At 42.0% G+C, this 23,433-nt stretch overlaps 1 protein-coding gene and 1 pseudogene across 2 annotated transcripts; one reads left to right on the top strand and one right to left on the bottom strand.

The window, feature by feature from the left end:
- Positions 1-3,217: 3,217 nt before the first annotated feature.
- On the bottom strand, positions 3,218-5,354 carry LOC146989214 (uncharacterized). Its single transcript, XM_085775466.1, has 2 exons — positions 5,197-5,354; positions 3,218-3,614 (listed from the first exon to the last, which is right to left on the bottom strand). The coding sequence occupies exons 1-2, from the start codon at positions 5,255-5,257 to the stop codon at positions 3,238-3,240; spliced, it is 438 nt and encodes a 145-aa protein (XP_085631592.1). The 5' UTR covers positions 5,258-5,354; the 3' UTR covers positions 3,218-3,237.
- A 3,079-nt stretch (positions 5,355-8,433) lies between these two features.
- On the top strand, positions 8,434-21,746 carry LOC146989215 (uncharacterized; annotated as a pseudogene). Its single transcript, XR_015035753.1, has 3 exons — positions 8,434-8,748; positions 19,548-20,850; positions 21,738-21,746. The product of XR_015035753.1 is annotated as an uncharacterized LOC146989215 (transcript).
- The last annotated feature ends 1,687 nt before the right edge of the window (positions 21,747-23,433 follow it).

Consider the following 23,433-nt stretch of genomic DNA (forward strand, 5'->3'; position numbering starts at 1 on the left):
GACTACTGGTCGACCAACAAAATCTTTGGTCGGGGGCAGCCCTATTAACTCGGAGTTTTTCTTTCCTTTCTGCTCGTTAATAATCTACTTAAGAACACCAACTTTAGTTTTACAGTGGATTTACAGACTTTAGCTTCAATGCTATTAGCCGCTATGCTAGTCATGGTGCGTTCAGGTGTGTTCGGAAAGTCAGAACTTCTGAGCACAGAGTTGGAAAGAATTCAAGATGGCGGCTGCTAATCCTCACATCAGCGGTTTAATTTCTCCAGTAATTGTTTGACATTCATTCATTCAGACATGTTCATAACATAACACTGTTCAGTTCTTCTCCCTACATCTTCATACACCGTTGTTATCAGAACAGTGTTGCGAACATTTAGTTTTCGTGAACGTTACATGTCACGTCACATGTTTTTCAACTGGAAAGCTGCTCACCTATTATATGGCAAGCAGATTTAACATTTAAAAGCTATGTTTGACTATCCGGAATTAACATTGTAGATATCAACAACGTCTTTCTGACTTGTCGTAATTACATTTTGAATAGTTGGATTTTTTTATTCAAGATATCTGTAATTCAGTTTTGCCGAGTCAAAAAAGAATATTTCAGATATCCGCAACTACGTTCTTCCTATAGGACAAATGACGTCACTTTAACCATTCATGTGTATGGGGTTTGTCATTACAGATATCTACAATTCAGTTGCAGATATCCGCTATGTGAATTACGGATATCTGTAACTGAATTACGACTATTACGAATTCCAGTTTGAGATATCTACAATGTCATTTCGCCTAGTCAAAACTTAATTTAAGATATCTGAAAAGGGACATGTAGATATCTTTAATTGAGGTGAATTAAAGATATCTTGAACTGGAATTATGACTAGTCAGAATCAAATTGTAGATATCTCAAACTGGAATTAGTACTAGCCGTAATTCAGTTACAGATATCCATAATTCACATAGCGGATATCTGCAAGTGAATTGTAGATATCTGTAATGACAAATCCCATACACATGAATGGTTAAAGTGACGTCATTTGTCCTATAGGAAGAACGTAGTTGTGGATATCTGAAATGACTATTGTGGATAGGAAGAATGTAGTTGCGGATATCGTAAATATTATTTTTGACGAGGCAAAACTGAATTACAGATATCTGCAACATGTATCCAGTCTGGCTTTTAAATGTTAAAATGGCTTGACATACACCTCAGATTTACGTCATTCAGAGCTCCGAGCTCCAACGTCAATGAAATACACCGTTAATATCAAGTCAATACAGGTTTGTACAGCTTTTTAAAGTTGTTATAAATTATTTAGGCTATATTATTGACAGAGGAGCAGGCATAGATATACAGTAGATGCCGCCTCTGACGCTGCTGTCCATTGGAACGATACGTCAACGCGGCCGCCATCTTGGGTCGGGTATATATCATGGATCTATTATAAGATTACATCCATGGTATAGTATATCTATGGGGTTTGCCATTTAAAGAAAGACTGGACCGGGACCAGGTTCTGGTGGAGAACCAGGTGAACCGGAAGTCCAGTGAACAACAGGTGCACTGAGGTCAGGTGACTAATCAATAATAATAATTTTTAAAAAGTAATAATAATAATCAAAGCATGCATATTTGATTGATTTGAAAGCAGTTGATGGTTAAATGTGACGCTCTTTGTGTGTCATTAGAATATAAAATCATTACATTAAATCACATTAATAAGAGCTGTTACTGTAAATGATGAACAAATAGAGAAACTCATACATGTTCATTATAGGCCTATAGAATAATTTGATTCTACAGATATACATATATTAGTCCTATAGAATGATTTAATTAGAATAGAGCAATATTGAGTGTTTGTCATTGGGTCTTTTCATGAAGCTCTTCTTGTCTGTGGCAGCTAAATAGTAAATGGACCCTTTAACACCTGTGAAGCACGTTACACTGATGCAGCTGTGGCTTCAGTATCTTGTCCAACTTCCACATCTGGACCGGAGGAGCCGGTGGGAATCGAACCAGCTGCTCCACCAGAGACTGAACCCAGATCAGATCTCAACAGAAACTGAACAGACGAGGTGTATCAAAGTCAAGAAGAAACGTTTATTGATTATTGTTTGTTGTTGCATTCACTGACAGACTGAAACCTCGTTAAAAACACAACAGAGAAAAATACAAAGTGAGTCTGAAGCTGAGACTTGAGAGTAGGGACGTCACGATTATAGATTTTCTTTGTACGATTATTGGCAGAGAAATAATCACGGTATTACGATTATTATCCATTAGTTTATTTCACAGCATATAGCTAAATGTGTACTAATTATTACTAATTATTTACACTAAATATTTTATATCTACTATTAATATATAACCAATTATTAATCCTCCAGGGGAAGTGTTTTAAATAGTCATTAATTATTATCTCTACCAAATGTTTAAAGGGATAGTTCACCAAAAATAAAAAATTTCACTCATTATCTACTCCCCCTCATGTGGACTAAGGGCTGGGAGAAGTTTCAGAGTCCTCCGTGGCTTCTCTGAGTTACAGGGGGTCTCGGCGTAGCAGTGCATGTCCATGTAACGGTTGCAAATGGATACCAACTGTCTTCGTAACAAAAAGACACACCAAAAAACATCCAAATACCTCCATGCTGCTCGTCTGTAATGTCCGTCTTATATTGAAGCCCCGAAATGCGAAATTGTCCCGAAATGTATTTATTTTTCAAGCTTGTTTGTAGCGGAAGCTCCTCTTCCCGGTTCGTCAAATTTGGACGATTTGGACCATTTGCAACCGTTATATGGACATGCACTGCTACGCTGAGACCCCCTGTAACTCAGAGAAGCCACGGAGGACTCTGAAACTTCTCCCAGCCCTTAGTCCACATGAGGGGGAGTAGATAATGAGTGAAATTTCAATTTTCGGTGAACTATCCCTTTAAGCTTCATTTAATTGTTTGTTTTTTTTATCACAAATGTCACGTTAACATTTAAATTCCTACCAATTGTGCGTTACGTTACCAGTATTTCTTACATTTACCTTCACTTTGGTGCACATCTGCCTCCGTGTTTCCAACTTAATCTTTTTTGGAAAGTGACGGTATTTAGGAATCTTTACGATTAATTAATTAATTGTGGCGTTTAATACCGTTATTTATTGTAAAAACACGTAATCATGACATCTCTACTTGAGAGTTGGCTCCGTCTGGACCAGAACCAGGACCGGGACCAGATCAGGCCTCGATGAATCCAGGGGTCTTGTCCCCCCCTCCCTGACTGATGCCGCAGTAATAAACAGCAGCGTCTCTGTGGTCGGAGCGGCGCAGCAGCAGAGACCCGTCCGCGGCCGCCGCCACCTTCTCCGGGCCGAGGCCGGCGCCGAGCTTCACCGTGGACCCGTCGGCGCTGGACTTGACGGTGAGGAGCATCTGGGGGCCGCCCCCCCCCACCGTCCTGTACCAGCTCAGCGTGGAGTTGTCGGCAGCGCAGGCGTCGTCCAGCAGGGGGCAGCGCAGCCTGGCGTCCTCCCCGAGCCGCACCGTCACCGTGGAGACCAGGGGCAGCGCCGCGGCGACGGCGGGGGGGGCTCGGAGCCCCGCCCCCCAGAGACCTGCACAGCAACAACAACAACAGACAGTTTACAGCAGGTGTGTCGAACTTCTTTTAGTTCAGTATAATACAAGCATCATAACCTTTTTCCTCTTTAGTGCAAAGAAGTACTTCATTAAAGGGATAGTTCAACATTTAGTCAGATCCATATAAATATCTTGGCATCTGGCTAAATTTCAAGCATCATATCTACTTGTCAAAAAAACTGAAATTCATTGTGAGTTCAAATCTTGCTTTTCTGTCACTGCCCGCAAGCGTCTAGTTAATAGCTTATTTTTATCACAGCTTGACTATGGCGATACTATCTATAGGACTGCTTGTCCGACCACCCTAGCAAAACTGGATCCCATTTACCATGCTGCTCTGAGATACATAACAGGCTCAGCCTTCAGAACCCACCATTGCACTTTATACACACTTACAGGATTTTCTTCCCTTAAAGCAGAAGTAAGTGATATTTTTGTGTTAATATAAGTCTTAAATAGTTATATCTTCCGACAGCAATCACTTACATAGAGTGTTTGGACCGAAACACGGGTCTGTCAGTCACTCTGCTCTGCTCTGAGCCGAGGAGAAAACTTTTCTCGTATCCTACAAGTTTTATCCAATGAGGAGAGAGAACGGCATGAAGGGCTGTGTGTGTAGCCAAGGGATAAACGTTCTTGCTTCAAATACTCAATCTCAGAACTTTTAGTCACCAGCTGCACCTGTGACAATTAACTTAATTCTGTAATTGTGCTGCTTGTTTTTGATATCTGATGTCTCTTGTTACCTTGATATGTTTGCTTGTATCTGTATTTCCTCAGGACATCCTCGAAAAAGAGATTTTTTTTATCTCAATGGATCATTCCTGAATACATAAAGGTTAAATAAAATTTTTAAAAATCCTCATAATCCCTATAGTCACAGCAGTAGGTTCATCACCTGTAATTATCGGTGCATTGTGTTCACTGAGCAGCTCACGTCTCTGCCCCGTGGATCTCAAAACAATATGCACCGATAATCAAAGGAAATGAACCTACTGCTGTGACTATAGGGATTATGGTGAGAGGAGGATCTGATAGATGTTGAAATTCTCTGGTTTCTTTGTTCCTTTATGACAATAAACTGAGTCTCTCTTTGGTTTGTGGACAAAACAAGACATTTGAGAACGTCGTCTGGTGGTTTGGGAAACACTGATTGATGTTTTTCAAATTTTTTTAACATTTTATTAAACCAAACAACTAATCGATTGATCGTTTAAATAATCAACAGATTCAACTAAACTAAACAACACTAAGTACTAACCATAAATAAACGGGTCCAACACTCGCTTTGCTATTTCCAACATAAGAGAATATTTATATTTCTCCAGTATTAAACTCTTTAATTAATTCTGTCTGACACATGGACGACATTATTATATTTTCCAGTAAATCCTGATGAATTAGATTCAGTTTCCTCCAGACGCCTCACTGAGACGTTTTTAATCCTCCTGAGTCTGACAGGAAGTTTCCCTCTGACGGGATTTTCTGTATAAAATCCCCTGAAGTGTCAGAACCAATCAGATAAAAGGATGAAGTGAAGGGGACTAGACTCACCGCCGCCGCCGACAGAGACCAGGACCAGACCGAGCATCATCCTCATCCTCATCCTCATCCTCATCAACTGACAGAGGAACTGACACCGAGCAGCTGAGTGTCGGTGTCAGTCACAACAACAGCTGACAGCTCCACAGGAGGGGGGCGGAGTCAACTCTGACTTCCTGTCCAAAACAAAAACTGACAAACTGTCAAAGATATTCTTCAATAAATGGAAAGATCCTCCATGAGAGGCTGCTCCAGTGATAGAAACGGTTTCACTTCCTGTCTCTCTAAATGGGCGTGGCCAACCGTCACTCCACCTCGTCTGTGATCGTGTGTGTGGATTTACACAATTTGTAGGCAGGGCCGTTGCTAGGAATTCTGGGCCCCCTTAAAGAATACTAAAGTGGGCCCCTCCCCCTAACTTTTCCTTTTTTTTTCTTAGACTACGTATGTATTATCGTTTTTTATTTAGCCTTCTTTGTTTTGATGCTAATGCAGCATTACACTGCAAAAACTCAAGTATCTTAGCAAGAATATTTGTCTTATTTCTAGTAATTTCTGTAATTTCTAGTCAAAACAAATCTCATTATACTTAAAATAAGACACATCATATTAAAAGTAGCTTGTTTTTAGACACTTTTTACTTCTTTCAAGCATATTTTCACTTGGAATAAGTAGAAAAAATCTGATAGTGGAGCAAGTTTTTCTTCCTTATTACAAGCACAAAAAACTTACTTTCACTGGCAGATTTTTCTATTTATTGTGAATTTAAGTGAAAATTATCTAAAATTTTTAGGTGATGAGTCTTATTTTAAGTGGAAAGAGATTAGTTTTGACTAGAAATGAGACATTTGGACAAGAAATAAGACAAATATTCTTGGAAAGATGTTGAGTTTTTACAGTGTACTATGAGTATTAGTCAGGGTCTTACGCAGAATAAATCAGTCATACAAAGATTAGACTACTGGGGGTTTTTCATGGGCCCAACTGGGCGCTGGGCCCCTAGAGTTATCATCACCTTTCTCCCCTATACAACGGCCCTGTTTGTAGGTAGATGAAAGTGAGATGTTTATATTTTCTTATGATAACATTAAATATTTACACTACTAACAGTCATATTTAGCATGACAAAAATAATTTAAATCATTTTCACGGGAGTTCGCGGCCGTTTGTTTGACGTTGCCTAGGAGATCTGTGCCAAATCTGGCGAGAGTGCGTCGGACAGGTCTTGAACAAAGTGGATTTTCTCCTGATGTGTCCGTCTGAAAATTGCCATTTTGGTGTCAAACTGTTCAGAAGAGATGTGGCTTGTGAAAAATGAGTCCAAAATTTACTTCAGTGACTGTGGGGAGAAACACTCGACCATAATCTGTGTTCACGTTCAATTTTCCCATTGGAGTCAATACACTCTATGCTGCCTCTGGTCTCCCTAAAGGGAAAGAAAAGAAAAGTTTCAAATAAAACTGAAAAATCATTTAAAGAAAAAACCAAAGGGCCACTGTCTGCTGCAGCATGAGTAGGCCTATGTGAGAGAAACATAACGTCCAATGAAAAATGTCCAGTTTCAGCATAAAAAGGTGGTTTTTATTTGACCAGAAAAAGAACAAAGAAAATCCCACTGTGCGTCTCCCGCTCAGTAAAAAAAAGAAAACATTTGCCCACCCAGGTGCATGCTGGTCCCTCACCGTAGCCCGATTATATTCTCAGGGGCCCCCAACGTGCCCAAATGAAATAAAAACACAAATGATAAACAGGGAAACACCTTAACTAAACAAATAATACACTAACAGGATATTAGCAGCTAATCAGAATTAAATCAAATAAATAAATTCTGAATAATCAAATCTAAATACTAAACTAAACAAAAACTAAATACTAACAATACTAAACAACAATACTAAAGCCTGACCATGGACAAAGACTGCAAATTAGCTGAAGCTAGACGCCTTATATGCAGCACATTTTTTTGCATGTGACCTGCCCAAACAAACCGTCTTTGCTGGAAGAGAGTCAAAGACGGTTTATAAACCATTTATTGAATATCTTTGAGAGAGTCTAGCAGCAGGAAACGGTTCGGGTCTCCTCCAGGAGCAACAAAGAGTTTGAGTAAAATGTCTGAGGTGGAGTTTCTGAGAGGATTCATCACCGAGAGACTGAAGTGTTCTAAAACTTGAACTTGCGTGTTTGTTTGATGAAGTACGCAGGAGACGTTCAATTACAAAATTTTCCAAAATTTATTTATAAAAGAATCACCTAGGAGAAGAGATCGTGTACAGAGCTCCGGACCAGACTAAGTTTCCCTGACCAACATGCCGCAGCAGCATCAGTTCACGAAGTCTGATGCTGTCTCCTGTCCCTGTCCGGTTTTATAGTTACTGATTACACAAATGCAAGATATGATGTTATTGATGTAATGTGCATTCTCATTGGCTGGAGTCCAACACGCCATCCTGCAGTGTTTAATTCCACTTTCACGCCTTGTCCCGGTCAACTGCTGATAGCTCCTATCAAGCAAAGAAACAGACAGAGAAAAGGACAGAGACACACAACCCCCCGCATTCGTCAGCTTTCCCCTGCGTCAGCTGACTATCACAGTTAGGTAGGAAGACCAGATATCCCAATTGTTTATCAAACAACCAGTAGCCTACACTCAGTCCCTGTGTGTATCTGCTACTTCCCCTGTCATGTGTATGTCATTCTCTGGGCTGTAAGAGCAAAACACAGTAATTACACCAATTATAGAAAAGTTGATTCCATGCTTCATTATTAATCTGTTTGTCACGAGCTTATCATATGTCTAAGGCAAATGTCAATATCCCAAACATTAGCCTATAGCAATATACGATTTTGGAGTAAAAAAATAAATTATCAGTTTTATATGATTAATTTGTTAATTATTTTATCCAAATTTTATATACATAAATCAAAATTTTCTGGTAAGAAGCCAAACTTCTTGGAACTGTCTGCATATGTTGGTCAATATATCTCCTCCCTCTGTGATTGTGAGAATAAAAAAGCTGTTAAAACGTATGATCTTTGTAAGCTTTACAAAATATGTATTTAAGTTTATGTTTTTTCTGTCTTGCTGTCATCCCCTGGCGTATTTGTGATGGTTTGGTTGTGTATTAATGTTGTAGGCTACACTTATTTCATCTAACTGTATTCAGTCTTGTGTATAGCTACTCTTGTTAATAAAGTTGTAAAAAGAAAAAAAAAAAAGACTGGTGGATCGAGGCACGTGACCTGCCCAAACAAACCGTCTTTGCTGGAAGAGAGTCAAAGACGGTTTATAAACCATTTATTGAATATCTTTGAGAGAGTCTAGCAGCAGGAAACGGTTCGGGTCTCCTCCAGGAGCAACAAAGAGTTTGAGTAAAATGTCTGAGGTGGAGTTTCTGAGAGGATTCATCACCGAGAGACTCATCGCCGCCTCCCAGGAAATCTCCGCGGCCGTGGACAGAGTCGTAGCCGGCTACGAGGCGGAGGCTTCGGGCTTCAGACAGGAGATCGAGCGGCAGAGGAACCTGCTGGATGTTCTCCTGCAGCCTCGAGTCCTTCTCAACAAAACCGGTTGGTGATTCACTTTTTTTTTTAATCCATGGACCTCAAAGTTGTGGTTTGTAGAGTTTAGTTTTAGTTTAGATTATTTAGTCTATAGCAGCAGTGGTTAAAAGAATAGTAGTTCACCCAAAATTCAAATTGCTCTCATTATCTAGGAACTCCCCCTCACGTGGACTAAGGTCAAATATCCTGGAAAATGATTTATCACAGCTACTGTTACGCCTCTGTAGGGCGGAGAAGATACACAGTGACAACTTTTGTGTTTATGTCGCTACTGTAACTGCTCCATAGCAATTTATTTCACACATATAATATAAACACAGAACAACACAACGACTACGGTACTAACGAAAACAGTTACAACGGCTACTCTACATAACGTTCATCAAGACGACAACAACGAAACATTAAACATTAATTAATTACACTAACGGCAAAAACTACGGTAAAAAATGGTAAAACTAACACTCACACACATTTAACAAGCAACAGCACCCAAGATAAACAACAATATTTACTATTTCTAGCTTTTTCTTTACCTGTAGGGCGGAGAAGATACACAGTGACAACTTTTGTGTTTATGTCGCTACTGTAACTGCTCCATAGCAACAGAAGCCCATGACAACAGCCCACTGCCTCGCGCCCCACAACTCAACATTCTAAAATGATAACAGTTAGTTAATAAATAAAAATGAAACAAAATAAGAAAAAAATAATACTAATACACTATATACATGTTTGAAATACATTTTTACGGCCTCCTACACACTTCCCAACAAAATATAATGTCGTCCCGACATTACCATGAAGTTAACACTGACAAATTAACCCAAGACAATTTTCCACATTTTTTTTTTTTTTTTTTTACATTCTCTTATCAACTTGGAACTGACGATCTTCTGTGATGCACAAGTAGTAAAGGTCAAAGGTCACTGAATCCATATTCACAGAACCAATGTCCCTGCATTGTGACTGGTCTCTGTGTGAACAGTCCATAACAGTCCATAAACAGTCCATCAGCTGTAGAAAGTCCATGACTTGTCCATGGCAACACCGTGTAGAAACAGTCCATAATGTTGTTCATGACAACAGCTTGTGAAAAGTACATTCATTGTCCATGGCAACAATCTGTGCAAACAGTCCTTATGTTGTCCATGTGTAAACAGTTCATACTGTAGCAACAGTCCGTGTAAACAGTTCATACTGTATATTGTTCATAGCAACAGTCAGTGTAAAAAGTACATGTCTAGGGTATGGCAACAGTCCATGTGAACAGTCCATATGTTGTCCGTGGCAACAGTCAAACTTGTTAAGTCTGTAGGCTCACATTTCGCTGGAGTCCATACATGGAAGGAGACTGGAAATAGTATGGCTGGAGCGGTGGCAGCCATGGGGCCAGTCCAGGTGCGTGGTACACAGACAACATCTGAGGTGTTGGCTGCACACTGTAGCAGGAAGAGATGCCAAGCTGGTCGTAGGTCAAACGTCTCGGTGGATGTCTCTGTCTTGCTGGTAGCTGATATGATGTCTCCTCAGATTCCGCAGCAGCACTCGACGAGGAGGAAGGAGAGGCTTCATCAGGCACGTTTCCTGTAGGTGAGTCTGTTTCCTCTCCAGGCAGGCTTTCAGCAGGTGCACTCAACTCCTCCGGCGGCTCTCCTCGGGAAGACTGCGCTGGTGATGGAGATGGAGCTGGTGTTCCAACTCTGTCCTCTACTAGTCGGTGCTCCTGTTCATGCTCAGTCCCAGATTCAATCTCTGTCTCATTCCTTTCTCCTGGCAGTCTGGGATCTGGAAGTGGCTTGTAATGAAGTTCATATTCATCATCACTTTCCTCATCAGATTCCTGAGCTTTGGATACAGGCCGGCGTTCTCTTTTTTGTTTCTCCTTGTCATTTTTAACAAGCTCTGGTTGTTTTTCAAAGGGCAAGTAGTCACAGGGCATTAGCAGATTTCTATGCAGAACTCTGGAGCGGGTTTTACCTTTCTCTGGTCTTATTTCATATATTGGCAGATCAGGACCCATCTGTCTCACTACTGTATGAACTATGTCCTCCCAATAGTTCCTGAGTTTACCCGTTCCACCCCGGGGTGTTAAGTTTTTAACCAAAACACGATCTCCAGGTTGCAGCACTGAACTCCTCACTTTTGTGTCATAATACCTTTTACTCCTTTCTGCAGCTTTTTGGGTATTTTGGTTCACGATGGCGTATGCTTCCTCCATGCCCTTTTTCCACTTCTCCACATATTCTCGCTGGTCACTAGAGCCTGACTCTGCATGCAGTCCAAAGAACATGTCGACCGGGAGCCTTGGTGACCTTCCATACAAAAGGTAAAATGGTGAGTAGCCAGTCACTTCACATTGTGTGCAATTATAAGCATATACCAGTTTGTTCAGGGAGTCTTTCCAATTTGATTTCTGTGTCTCAGTCAGTGTTCTAAGCATCTGCAACAACGTTCTGTTCATCCGTTCCACCTGACCGTTCCCCATCGGGTGATAGGGTGTTGTTCTCGACCCAGTGACTCCGCTGAGCTGCTTTAACTGGCTGAACAGCTGATTGTCAAACTCTCCTCCTTGATCGTGGTGGATGCGAGAGGGAAAACCAAACTTCAGGGCAAAGTCATTGAAGATGAGGTTTGCAACAGTCTTTCCTGACTTTGATGTAGTGGCGTATGCTTGCACAAAACGTGTGAAATGGTCAACAATAACAAGGATATATTCATATCCACCTTTGCACCGGTCAAGATGAAGAAAGTCTATACATACCAACTCAAACGGCTGTGTTGTCACAATATTTGTTAGAGGAGCTCTGGTGTTGTGGCATGGCTTCTTCTGTTTCAGACACACACATTTTCTCATAACGTACTCCTCTACCTCTTTCTGCATATAAGGCCAGTAGAACCGGTCCCGTATGAGTGACATTGTCCTGTCTGCACCTTGATGGCCCATTTCATCATGCAATTCCTTCAGCACTGTACTCTTGTGTACTTCTGGTAAGACCAGCTGTTTTCTATTTACTGTTTTTCTGTACAACACTCCATCTGTGCTCATCTCTAATCTGTCCCACTCTCTGAAAAGACGGATGGCTTGGGAGGAGAGTTGTTTCAGTTCTGGACCTGATGGCTTTTGCTCTGTTAGTTTACATTGAATCACTGGCCCAATAACCAAATCATTCCTCTGATCTTCTCTGATCTGGTCTGTTGTTAGTGGTGTGACAGGAGGTTTAAGAGTCACTGTTGCACAACTTGCTGAGATGCCCATGGACCATGACACGCTGGATTCATCCTGATTTTCAACTGCATGTGAAGCTGCACCAATTGCCTCATGTGACATTTCCTCCGAGCACTCTTTCATGAATGCCTCCATATCTATGGGCATCCTAGACAGGCTATCTGCGTCAATATTTTCTTTACCAGGGCGATATTTAATTGTGAAGTGGAAATCAGCTAGTTCTGATACCCATCTACACCCTGTTGCATTCAATTTAGCAGTAGAAAGTACATATGTGAGAGGATTATTATCACTATAGGCGGTGAAAGATGGTGCATAATACAGGTAATCACGAAACTTTTCTGTGATTGCCCATTTGAGAGCAAGAAACTCTAGTTTGCCTGAATGCAAGTGATAATTTTTCTCAGCTACAGTCAAAGTGCGAGAACCATATGCAATTACACGGAGCTTTCCATTCTGCTTTTGATACAATACTGCACCTAATCCCTGATTGGAGGCATCAGTATGGAGTACGAATGGCTGTGAAAACTCCGGGAAGCCCAGGACAGGAGGCTGGGTTAGACAGCCTATCAACTGCTCCAATGTTGACTGATGCACATCTGTCCACTCGATAGGTTTGCTGGATGGAACTCCTTTGCTGTTTCGCTTTGCTTGCCTCTTCCTCCTTTTATCTTGCAGGCTTTCGGTTTCTGTAGGTCCTTTGAGCAAGTCATACAGAGGGCTAGCAATTTTTGAAAAGTCCTTAATATACTGTCTGTAATAACTCAACAGTCCTAACACTGCTCTTAACTCACCGACAGTACGTGGCTGTTTGTTTTTTAGAGCTGTCACTGCAGCAGTATCGGCGGGATCTATCCTGCTGCCCTCTGCTGACACAATCCTGCCGAGGTACCGTACTTGCTCTTTAAACAGGTCACATTTTTTTGGTTTTAGTCTTATTCCGTTCTCTCTCAGACGCTGCAGTACTTTTCTCACATCGTTGACATGCTCCTCAAATGTTCTGCTAAACACGAGAACATCATCAAGGTAAGGCACACATATTCTGTCTCTCAATCCCTCCAAGCACTCTTCCATGCAGCGCTGAAATGCTGCAGGCGCATTCATGAGTCCAAATGGGATCCGCACCCACTCATACAGGCCCCAGGGAGTTACAAAAGCTGTAAGATGTTTACTGTCCTTGCCCATAAACCCCTGGTGGTATGCCTTACCCTGGTCCAGTAATGAAAAGAGTGTGTTCCCACCCAGACTGTCCATGATGTCCTGTACTCTGGGGATGGGGTGGCGATCTGGATGAGTCTTTTTGTTGAGTTCCCTGTAGTCGATACATAAGCGGAGTGTGCCATCTTTTTTTCTCACACAGACTATGGGAGAAGAATAGGATGAAGTGGATTTCTCCACCCACCCCTGCGCTATCAGGTCCTGTAAATAGTCTTTCATTTCTTGGTATAAAGGCTTTGGGACTGACCGATATACCTGTGACACTGGTTCATTGTCTCTCAGTGAAATGTTCATCTGCAGGTTTTCCACACATCCTATATCATCATCTGACTTAGAGAATGATTGTGATTCTTCTCTTAGCATCTGACTAACAGCTTTTCTTTGATGTTCATTCAGGTGAGCTAGATTGACAGGAGGGTCCCATTGGTCACAGGTGGCAGTGTCCTCACTGGAGCTCTGAGCTTGGATCTGGTGGACTGATGCAGCGGATGGGCAATCTGACCTGAAGATGTCGGCAGGATAAACTGATCTAACTGACTGTACTGTGCCAATAATTGTTCTTCCTGGCAAAGTAATGTCACAGCTAGCTGAATTCTGCACACTGACCACAATTTTTGGGGTCATTCCTGCCTTTACTGATATCAAGGTGTCGTAAAATTCAAGTCCTTCAGGCCACTGTGGGTTCACTTGAGGCTCAAAAATCAAAAAGTTGTCTTCCTTAAAAGGTGGAGCCTGGACCCTACACTCAATCTGGACAGAGCTGCATTTAGGCACACTGACTCTCTCATTTACTGTCCTCACAGTGTATTCACGTGGCTGCCCTGCACTCACTGCACTAATAAAGGCTTTTGCTTTATTCTTCCTGAGTTGAGGGAAAGCTATCATTACTGTCTTCAAAAGTTTTTCTTTGTCTCTGTGTCTTGACCGATCCAGTACTTTGTTTATTACTAGGTGTTCAATGACATTAAACCCAATGATGGGACAAGGCTGTTGACTGCCTTTTAACACTAGCATGGGTATAAACAACTCTTCATCATTAGCAGTGAGTTTAAAGCTCACTTCAAGCCAACCAATGTATGGCATTCCTGTTCCATTAGCTGCTTCTATTTGCAAGGGGTGAGTTGTGTCAATTATCTCAGCAACATTTCTTAACTGTACATCAGGCAAATAACTCTCTTTCCAGATCTCATCTATAGCACAAATTTGTGAGCCTGTGTCCCAAAGTGCCTGAAATTGCTGCTGATGCAGGAAACACCTGATTGTACACTTGTTTCCTACTAACTCCCTCACAGTGGATGTTTTAACTTGGTCACTAACTCTTCTGTGCTTGGACTCCCCACATGACTGATTTCCCTGTTCCCTAATAGTTGCACATGTATATGGCTCACAGTAACTTTTATGTGCACAATAGTGGGACCTTTCTGAACTGCAAGTTGCTCCTTGTCCCATGGAAGCAACTCTCATTAGTTTAAAGAGCTCTCCCTCTCTGGTCTTGGCAGTCTTGGCATTTTACATCCAGCACGGAAATGTTCACTACTTCCACACCTAAAGCAATGCTGGCAGTATTCTTCTCCTGCTTGTGTGCAAGCAAAACACCTGGGGCGTGGACGTGGTGCTGGGTAAGATCGCTGGGGTGCAAACCTTTGCTGGAACTGCGCCGTTTCCCTCACATGTGCAGGTCCCTGTGTTGGTCGGTACTCTTGTGCTGCTGTTGACGGTTGCTGGTGGTAGAACTGCATGTAGTTTTGAGCAGGGTTCCAAGACGGTGGCTGGGGGGGTGCAGGTGCAGACTGTTGGATAGTTTCTTTGATGTGGGAAACCTCAGCTCTCAGATCTTTCAGCAACACCATGTCAGAGCGCAGTTCTTTAATTTCTGAGAGGAGATCAGGGGAAATAGTGGTTGAACTGTGCTGGGGAATGTTTTTCTTTTCAACTCGGGGTTCACTTGACTGGACAGTGTTCACATGAGTTCCTCGTGGTGGGGCTGAATGTTTCTTTTTGTCCTGTCTCTCCTTTTCATTAGCACATGCAGTGTTCACCTTTTCCAGTAGTAGCTCGTCTGACGTATTTGTCTGCAGGAGATAAGGCTGGAGATCACTTTTAACATTGTCATTTTGCAGGCCAGTCAAAACAGTATGCATGAAGAGACTCTGGACTAGTGCTGGGTCATACTTGAGACTTGATTCAACCTCTTGCGAAGCAAACAGAATTTTCTGTCTCAGGTCCATTGCTCTGATCAGGAAATTTTGTGGTGTTTCTTTATTACTCTGGACTTCAGAAGTGAGTTGCTTGTACAGTTCTGTGGCATTTCTCTCTTGGTAATGAGACCTCAAAATTCTACGAAGGGCAGGCAATGTCAGGTTTTCTTTCCCTTCAAGGTAACTCCTTAACTGCAGACCTGGTGTGATGGCACGGATTACTGCATCTGTGATTTCTGACTCTGGGTATCCTTTGCTGAGCCCATTTTCAATTTGCCTGGCCAAGCTGGAGAAGGTGAGTCTGTCTTTTTGTCCAGGCTCCCCTATTAGGCCTGATATTTTAAAGTCTTTGCGCCACAGAGAGCCATTTGGTGATGCTGGAGCCATGGCCTGTACTGGGACGTTTGAATGCAGAGGAGGGGTCAGGCTATTCACCATCAGGTCATGCATTGCTCTCTCCTTTTCTCGCAGTGACAGTCTTAGTGCCTCTACTTCCCTCTGGAGGCTCTCCTGTTCTCCACTCAGATTCAGAGCATCACCTGCACTCTGCTCTTTGGTCATTTGTATTTTGTTAATAATGTCCTGGGCAATAAGAAGATCAGACATGCCCTCATCTTCCAGATCAGCCAGTTCGTCCCGTTCCAGGTATTTTGTAACATGTGAGATTAACTGGCTACGTGTTTTACCAGCTACACATTCATTTCCTAATCCTGAGATCTTCAGTGCATTGCACACTTTAATCAGTTGCTCAACAGTCAGCCTATACAGTGTTCCTTTAATTTCCAGCTGCAGGTTCTCTAATTCAGACTCCATCTTCATCAGATGAGTTGCAAAAGCAGTGAAAAGGGGGATTTATCTGGTTTAATTGGTCCTCGCTGCTCCCTAGTGGTGTCTTTTGCTCACGTCAGGATGCACGTCACCAACGCCGCCGGTAAACCGCCTCCGTTGCTTTCCTCGGGTTCCGTTCTGATGCGTCAGGATACACGTCACCAACGCCGCCGATAACCGCTGCCGTTGCCGTCGTCCTGTTCCGTTCTGATGCGTCAGGTACGTCACCACCGCCGTCGATAACCGCCGCCGTTGCCTCCGTCAGGTTCCGTTCTGTTGCCTGGGTAGTTTGGGGGATGATAGACGAGAGGCTCTCCTACGGGTTCCGGACGCTCCTCAAGCCTTCTCATCCCAGCGGTGCCTCCAAAATGTTACGCCTCTGTAGGGCGGAGAAGATACACAGTGACAACTTTTGTGTTTATGTCGCTACTGTAACTGCTCCATAGCAATTTATTTCACACATATAATATAAACACAGAACAACACAACGACTACGGTACTAACGAAAACAGTTACAACGGCTACTCTACATAACGTTCATCAAGACGACAACAACGAAACATTAAACATTAATTAATTACACTAACGGCAAAAACTACGGTAAAAAATGGTAAAACTAACACTCACACACATTTAACAAGCAACAGCACCCAAGATAAACAACAATATTTACTATTTCTAGCTTTTTCTTTACCTGTAGGGCGGAGAAGATACACAGTGACAACTTTTGTGTTTATGTCGCTACTGTAACTGCTCCATAGCAACAGAAGCCCATGACAACAGCCCACTGCCTCGCGCCCCACAACTCAACATTCTAAAATGATAACAGTTAGTTAATAAATAAAAATGAAACAAAATAAGAAAAAAATAATACTAATACACTATATACATGTTTGAAATACATTTTTACGGCCTCCTACAACTAACACTCACACACATTTAACAAGCAACAGCACCCAAGATAAACAACAATATTTACTATTTCTAGCTTTTTCTTTACCTGTAGGGCGGAGAAGATACACAGTGACAACTTTTGTGTTTATGTCGCTACTGTAACTGCTCCATAGCAACAGAAGCCCATGACAACAGCCCACTGCCTCGCGCCCCACAACTCAACATTCTAAAATGATAACAGTTAGTTAATAAATAAAAATGAAACAAAATAAGAAAAAAATAATACTAATACACTATATACATGTTTGAAATACATTTTTACGGCCTCCTACACTACCAGAGCTCTATTTGACTTTTTCAGACCCTTCTAAGGATTTTGTTTCTAAAAAAAAAACATGTTTGTGCTGGTCTATGATAAATTCGACATAATTTCTAAGCATTTAACAGATTATTTCAGAAATTAGAGCCATAGACTGCGCATCTTTAAATCAGATTTCTGGGAGAGAGAATGAGAGAGAGGAATAAACATAGAAACAAACTGATTAAAAGAATAGTTCACCCAAAATTCAAATTGCACTCATTATCTACTCACCCTAATGTGGACTAAGGGCTGGGAGAAGTTCCAGAGTCCTCCGTGGCTTCTCTGAGTTACAGGGGGTCTCGGCGTAGCAGTGCATGTCCATATAACGGTTGCAAATGGATACCAACTGTCTTCGTAAAACACCAAAAAACATCCAAATACCTCCATGCTGCTCGTATGTAATGTCCCTCTTGTATTGAAGCCCCGAAATGCGAAATTGTCTCGAAAAAAAATGAAATAAGTCTATATTTCGCACAATTTGTAAATTAAGCATTCTGGTGTACTCTGAGAAGAAAATAAGGGAAAAACAGATCTGTGGTTCCTATCATTGTATGGCTGGAGTGTATGAAACTGGTCTGGTGGGGAGCTGTGGCTTTTGGCCTGGACCAGCCTTTCAAGGCCCTGTTTTCTCTGCTTCACCATGAGCCTCTTTCAGGCCACACTTTACTGTTCCACCACTTCTGCCCTGTTCTCATCTCAGTTGGTCTGCACAGGCTTTAAGGCAGGAGGGTGATACCCCGTCTGGGCTTGCAGCCTTCCTGATCTTCTGTCTCTGGAAGATCCGGCTCACTTCCTCATTGCACACTGTGAGTTTGGGGGGGGGAGTTGGGGTGCAGCTGGAGATGTTATGGGGGTTGTGGGAGTTCGACTGGGATGAGTGGGTGGGGTGGGGTGTGAAGGTGTCCCTTTCAAACCTGCAGTAGAAGGTGTTCAGGTCGTCAGCCAGGTCTTTGTTTGCATTGGCTGTGGGGGATGGTCTTTTGTAGTTGGTGATGCTTCTCAGGCCTCTCCATACAGATGCAGGGTCGTTGGCAGAAAAGTGTTTTTTCAGCTTTGCAGAGTAGCTTATAACAGTGTGGACATTAAAGCCAGGGACACACCGGCCCGACCGTCGGGCGTCGGGCCTTGTCGGACGGCGTCGGGAGCTCGTCTGTTTGGTGTGTTCCTCTCCGTCGGGGAGCGTCGAGTCTTGTCGGGTCTTGTCGGGGCCGATTCAACATGCTCAGTCGGGGCTCGTCGGCCGTCGGGAGAGTAGACTCGTCGGGTACTCTGATTGGCTGTGTGCCAACTATGACGATTATGATGGGCGGTGCCGTAGCGAATCAGCGCGGTATGTGGGAGGGACGGAAGTGACAATAGTAAACGAAACAAACCACACATAAAACACATGGCGCAGACAAAGACGAACTACATTTTGCTTCTTTTTTTGGATCGTTTTTAAGATTTGTTTTCCAAAACGTCTTCTCAAAACTAATACCAAGCTGTTGTGTGCACTTTGTTTTTAATCTGCTTGGTTTTTTCTATGGTTTCTCTGTTAGGTCATTTCCTGTTTTCATGTTTCGGATTAAGGGCACGAGACTAGCGCCACCTGCTGTTATGGAGAGTTATTGCATCTCGCGCAAGCGCAGAACATACAGGCTGTTGTGTAGTCGGCAGTCGCCGGGGCGGTTTGTTTCACTGCTTCCTCTCTCCCGGGTCGCTTCGGGGCGGTGTGTCCCTGGCTTTACTGTAACCAGATGTTTTGACTGTTGAAACAGTCTATAGCCAGTTTTATACAAACATCAGCACAGTAGTGATTAATCTGTCCATGAGGAGGTAGTAAAAGTAGAAGTAGGTACTGTTACGTTGATGAAATTTTACTTGAGTAAAAGTAAAAGTACTGGTGTAAAAATCCACTCAAGTAAAAGTAAAACGTAGCTCCGAGGCTTCCGGCCAATCAGAGGCTCATAGCAGGAGCAAAATTCCTTGAGCTCAGACTAGCGTCCACTGAGAAGATCACTTGGGTTCATAGAGACAGCAGTTATGAGTGACAGTATGAAGACATTGTTGTTCATGATGTGTTTAATTGTTTCTGTAGGTGATCAGCACCTGTTGAAGACTGAAGCAGAGGATCCTCCTGAGTTGACCTCTAGTCTGGATCAGGAGAACCCAGAGAGTCTACATGTTAAAGAAGAAAAGGAGGAACTATCGACCACTCCAGAGTTCCCCCTCACTTTTGTTCATGTAAAGAGTAAGGATGAGAAACCTCTGTCCCTACAACCTCATCAAAGACAAACTGAGGCAGAGCCTCCATCCAGCAGCTCAGCTGAACAGATGGAGGCTGATGGAGATGACTTTGGAGGATCTGAACCAGCCAGGAACTCAGATCAACATGAAGATCTTCAACCAGATACAGATGATGAGGTCTCAGAGTCGTCCTCTGAGACTGAAGACAGTGATGATTACTGGAGTGAAACCAGAGCACCTGAGTCCGGTTTGAACAGTGAAGCTGTTCATGTCAGTGATGAAGAATGTAACACTGGTAAGAAGTCTCACTGTAAGAAGTCTCACCGCTGCTCAGAGTGTGGGAAAACATTTAGCAAAACCTCGATTTTGAAGCTGCACATGAGGATCCATACAGGAGAGAAACCATTTGACTGTGCTACCTGTGGTAAACAATTTAGTCAAACCATTTGACTGTGCTACCTGTGGTAAACAATTTAGTCAAAGACAGACTCTTACAGGACACATGAGGATCCATACAGGAGAGAAACCGTTTGACTGTGCTACCTGTGGTAAACAATTTAGTCAAAGACATCATCTTAAAAAACACATGAGGATCCATACAAGAGAGAAACCATTTGACTGTGCTACCTGTGGTAAACAATTTAGTTACAGACGAACTCTTATAGAACACATGAGGATCCATACAGGAGAGAAACCATTTGACTGTGCTACCTGTGGTAAACAATTTAGTCAAAGAGGCCATCTTAATGAACACATGAGGATCCATACAGGAGAGAAACCATTTGACTGTGCTACCTGTGGTAAACAATTTAGTCAAAGACATCATCTTAAAGAACACATGAGGATCCATACAGGAGAGAAACCATTTGGCTGTGGTACCTGTGGTAAACAATTTAGTCAAAGAGGCCATCTTAAAGAACACATGAGGATCCATACAGGAGAGAAACCATTTGACTGTGCTACCTGTGGTAAACAATTTAGTCAAAGATGGAATCTTAAAGAACACGTGAAAATCCATACAGGAGCGAAACCATTTGACTGTGCTACCTGTGGTAAACAATTTAGTCAAAGACGGAATCTTAAAGAACACGTGAAAATCCATACAGGAGAAACCATTTGACTGTCCTTCCTGTGGGAAACATTTTAGACATCCAGTGAGTTTTAATAATCACTTTAGACTCCACACACAGGAAGAAACCATTTAGGAGTGTATGTAAACTCACTGAAGGCAGCAGCAGTGTGTGTGAAGCTGCAGTTATTGAACTATAACAGCTCATTCCAACACAATAAACATTGTTATTGTGTTTATCAAATTGTTGAAAATTCTGTAAAAAAAAAAAAAAAATCACTTTCTGCTATAGTTTTACTTGGTGGAAACATCTTTTGTTTTGTTTTTGTTTTTTGTTTTTTTTACTAAAGAAACTGACTTATTTTAAATTGGAATACCATTTTTTTCTGAAGTTTTGGGTTTAATGTTTAAAGGAGCTGTATGTAAGAATGTGGCCCAAACCGTTGCTGCAGTTAAATTCAAAACACATGAGTGTGTGGCAGTGGCTCTGACACCATTTACACATGGTGAGTCCATCTCATTTGTCAGTGTTACAGTGCCATAAATAATGTGTTGTGTATAGTTGTAAGAGGAGCAGCTGGGCAACAAGAATATGCTGGGATTTTTGGATAACAACTACTGCTAACAATTTGATTTGGTTATTTTTATGGAATTATGAAAATATATGGTTGTGCATTGCTATGTCTGTCTTTTTTTTAATTTAAATGCTACAGTAATAAAAGAACAATAAGGTGTGGAAGATGTCTGCATTTCTACAAAGGGAAATAACAAAAAATATTATAGCTGCTGTGCAGCCATGGGTCGGGTCCGGGCTATTTTTGGCAAATTTAGGCAAATTCTGAGCAACAAATAGGAGAATATGAAGACAAGCCAGTTGACCTTATAATGTTCATAGGAAATGCACTGCTGCCCGGACCCCCCCTGTAACTCCAAAAAGGCACGAATGACTCTGAAATTTCTCCCAATCCTTAGTCGACATGAGGGTGAGTAGATAATGAGTGAAATTTGAATCTTGGGTGAACTATCCCTTTAATGTCTAGCAGTCAGCAGTTATCTGAACCATCTGAGCTCAGGTTCAGCAGGAAACACCACGACTGGTGAATGTGAAGATGAACACGGAGCTCAGGGTTGCCAGGTCTGTGATGCAAACCGCCCAAAAACCACCAGTCCCACCAGGTATAAAAACACCAGCCTAATACCAGAACTCAAAACGTACCCATAATAATCCACATATGTTGCTTGGAAGGTCCAACAGCATTGCTATAATTGCACCATAAACATTGAGGACAGTTTTTACCGAAACAGTTCTTTCACCTTTAGCTGCGTCTTTAAAAAGGCGTCATGTAATTTACAGTATGTGATCAAAACTTAAAGGTGTTAGCTACAAGTTTAATTCCTCTATGTGTCGCACTCGCACTCGCCCGCTCTCCAACCTTCAATTGTACTGGTTGCCAGGTACGCCTATAGGGATCGAGTAGTAGCTAAAGCTAAGCTAACACTCCAGTGTTGACAGCAGACTGGAAACACATCTGAATCATTTCACACTAACTCACCTGTAGACCAACCCAACCAACCCGCAGCATCACGCCTGCACCAGAAACGTTACAGTACTGGCTGACCGTTAGTTAGCATTAGCATTAGCATTAGCATTAGCATTATAATTTGGACCCGTCAAAATTTATAAAACTATATACTTTTAAAAATAAATAAATAAAATTAATACTTGTATTATTTTTGAAAAATGTATCATTTTGATGGAATTTAAAATACAATATGAGATACTTCAGATCAGACATTCACATTATTTGATTCATAAAGCCTACTTACAGTAAGTAGGCTTTAGTTACATAATGTAAGTAGGCTATGTATTTTTTTTTTTTAAAGACTGATAAGAACTTCTTTTTTAGCCAACACTACAGTGCGTATTTTAAACGGACAAGTTGCTTTTATTACAGCTGTTATTTATGCACAAGTTCAAATGTGGATTTTAGGTTTGGTGGTGTTGTATGTTTTATTGTTTTGAGGTCAAACTGAAGGTGATTTTCTGTCTCTTGTGAGTTTTTTTGAATTGAATTGAATTGAATTGAGTTTAATTACTGTTATAGTTTATATGTTTGACAGGTATCAACATTTGTCATTCAGAATATTGCCATTATTATTTTTCACCCACAGCAACCCTGAAAACGTAGTCCAGTTGCTGAGATGTTTCCTCTGCTCCGGTGATGCGTTCACTGACCTCAGGAGGAGAATCATCCTGGAGCTCGTGGAGACGTCCACAGAGAAAAAGTGACGAGGTGAGACTCACCTGCTGCTCTCAGGTACGTGTCACGACCTGAGTGACATCACCGACCTACACAGCCTTATAGTGTAACTGGATCATGTTTTAATTCTTTAACTTCCCTCTAAAACAACTCTGTGTGGTAACATTGTGTTATTATCTCATAGCGTGGTGAATGTGCAGGTCACAACTTGTCCACCAGAGCGTTGTGGAGTTGTTGGATTGTGTATTTGATGAGTTCGATGAGGGAAACCAAGAAATCCCATAATGAGCCTCCGTAGCGTAGCTCTGAGCAGCTCGCGGCTCTGCTCCGCCGTTCTAAAAATAGCTTGCACCGACAATAGGCTTTATGCACAGCTCCACTACTTCCTTAAATAAGCCAGCTCGTTT

The sequence above is a fragment of the Trachurus japonicus genome, chromosome 4, assembly GCF_045865225.1.
Source record: "Trachurus japonicus isolate A0001 chromosome 4, Traja_1.0".
Taxonomy (NCBI): Eukaryota; Metazoa; Chordata; class Actinopteri; order Carangiformes; family Carangidae; genus Trachurus; species Trachurus japonicus.